The following is a 2,147-nucleotide window of genomic DNA, read 5'->3' as shown; positions in this document are numbered from 1 at the left end:
CTGAAGCATACCCACTTGAAGTATATACAATAACCCTAATGAAAAGATAAGCTTCTCAGTGTCTGTTTTATATTCCACAAGCAAACAGATGAATTGAAACCAGTCATTGTCTTCCTACCCAAATTTCCCCAAATATTGGAAATAGAACCATACACATGCACTACCTGATTTCTAGTGCATACATGGAGGTTTCCATAACTCATATTGTGAATGTTGATGGTATGTGAGGCAGTTGGTAATCCACCTGTAGTATTTATAGAATATTGTTCCAGGACAGATATATTGATGCTTCAAATCAAAAGCTGAGCTTATGAACACTGAAAAGAGGCACAGATATGGAGATCAAACTGATCCTTAAAAACTAAGAAAATTTTTATCATTCATATATTTAAAAACAAGTATAATGTAGTTTGACATTTGTAGTAAGTATAAAAGCTATGGAAAGTAAACTCATTTATAGCAACATGTAGAAAGCATGGAGTTATAGTAATAAAAGAATTGAAATAATCATTAAGGCTACAATGATGACCCCCGGTAGAAGCGTGTATACTACTCTTTCATGGGACATGATTTTGAATGACAACAGCAGTGTCAAGCCTCTTACAACAGACTGTAACCAGTACCAAGAAAACATAAGACCTCTGGTCTAGCCAAGCACATGCACTCATATACACAGATACATTTACATACTCATGCACTTACATGTATACATACACACGATAGTTCTCAAAAAATAATCCTTAGACTATCCAGAAAAGTAAAGCATATAAAATGTTTGAAGTACTACATGAATTTCTTCAAGGAAAACACTTTCAAGTGTTTTAGGAGAAAATGTCTGGGTGAAGTACAAGAGCATAAATGACATTTAACATTGTATTTCATAGTAGAATATGGCAGTTGAAATCTTTGAATTATAAATAACATATGGGTTTGTAAGTTCTGAAAAATAAGAAGGTGCAAATTTGCAGTATTATAAGTTCAATTTATTTGCCTCACTGAAATATAATTACATCATTTATGTAATGCATGTCCTCTTTTCTCTCAAATTGACTCTTTTCATTTGTTATTACATATTTAATATATGTGTTATTTATATCTACAAATATATTTACTTATTATATGCAGTTTTATACGTCACAAATTTGTGATAATGGTATTTTCTTGGTGGAATCCATGAATGTATCAACTCAAAATCAATTGACATATCACAGAAAGCAAGATACCTTTGTGATAAGTTTGATCAAGGCTTTCTTCATATCCCTATTTCTTAGGCTATAGATAAAGGGGTTCAACATTTGAGGGAGGACCGTGTACATCATATATGACACTGTAGTTATATGAGGTGAAACAGCAATTGCAGAGCTGATGTAAACTCCCACTGCTGCACCGTAGAATAAAGAAACAACTACGAAGTGAGAACCACAAGTGGAAAAGGCTTTATACCTTCCTCTCAGTGAAGATATTCTCAAAATAGAAGAAACAATTCTAGTATAAGAGAAAATTATTCCAGAGATTGGAATGCCACCAAATATAAATGTTGCAAGGTATATTAGAATGTAGTTGATGAGGGTATCAGAACAAGCAAGCTTGATGACCTGAGCAAGTTCACAGAAGAATAGAGGAAGTTGAAAGTTTTCGCAAAATGAGAGCCGCAGTACCATCAGACACTGTAATAAACTGTTCACAATGCTAATGATCAGGGACAATAGAATTAGCAGAACACAGAAGTTTGGATTCATAATAACTGTGTAGTTCAGGGGGTGGCAAATAGCTGCGTAGCGGTCATAAGCCATTGCAGCAAGGACACAGCTTTCTAATACAGCAAAATTCAAAACAAAGCAGGCCTGAGTGAGGCAGCCTGTGTAACTGATGCTCTGATCTTGTGTGTGGATGTTCTTCAACATATTAGGGACTGTGGTTGTACTTAGGCAGATGTCAGTAAATGAAAGTTTGGAGAGAAACAGATACATGGGTGTTTGTAGGTGGGAGTCAGAGCTGACAGCAAGAATGATGATCAAATTTCCCAGAATTGTGACCAGATATGTAAACAGGAAGAGGCCAAAGATGAGGGGCTCCATTGAAGCATCATGAGTCAGTTCCATTAGAAAAAAGTAGAAGATGCCTGTTTGATTTCCAGGTTCCATGTT

General features: G+C 35.2%; 1 protein-coding gene across 1 annotated transcript; it reads right to left on the bottom strand.

The window, feature by feature from the left end:
• Window positions 1-1,205: 1,205 nt before the first annotated feature.
• On the bottom strand, window positions 1,206-2,147 carry LOC127233459 (olfactory receptor 7G1). Its single transcript, XM_051199945.1, has one exon. It carries the CDS (start codon window positions 2,142-2,144, stop codon window positions 1,206-1,208), a length of 939 nt encoding a protein of 312 aa, XP_051055902.1. The 5' UTR covers window positions 2,145-2,147.

This window comes from Phodopus roborovskii, unplaced genomic scaffold (genome assembly GCF_943737965.1).
Source record: "Phodopus roborovskii unplaced genomic scaffold, PHOROB, whole genome shotgun sequence".
In the NCBI taxonomy this organism is placed as follows: domain Eukaryota; kingdom Metazoa; phylum Chordata; class Mammalia; order Rodentia; family Cricetidae; genus Phodopus; species Phodopus roborovskii.
Note: the sequence above shows the minus strand (reverse complement) of the source record. Positions and strands in the feature narration are given on the sequence as shown.

Coding starts and splice junctions, on each gene's coding strand:
- LOC127233459 (XM_051199945.1), bottom strand. CDS start 2,144: ATGGAACCTGGAAATCAAACAGGCATCTTCTACTTTTTTCTAATGGAA.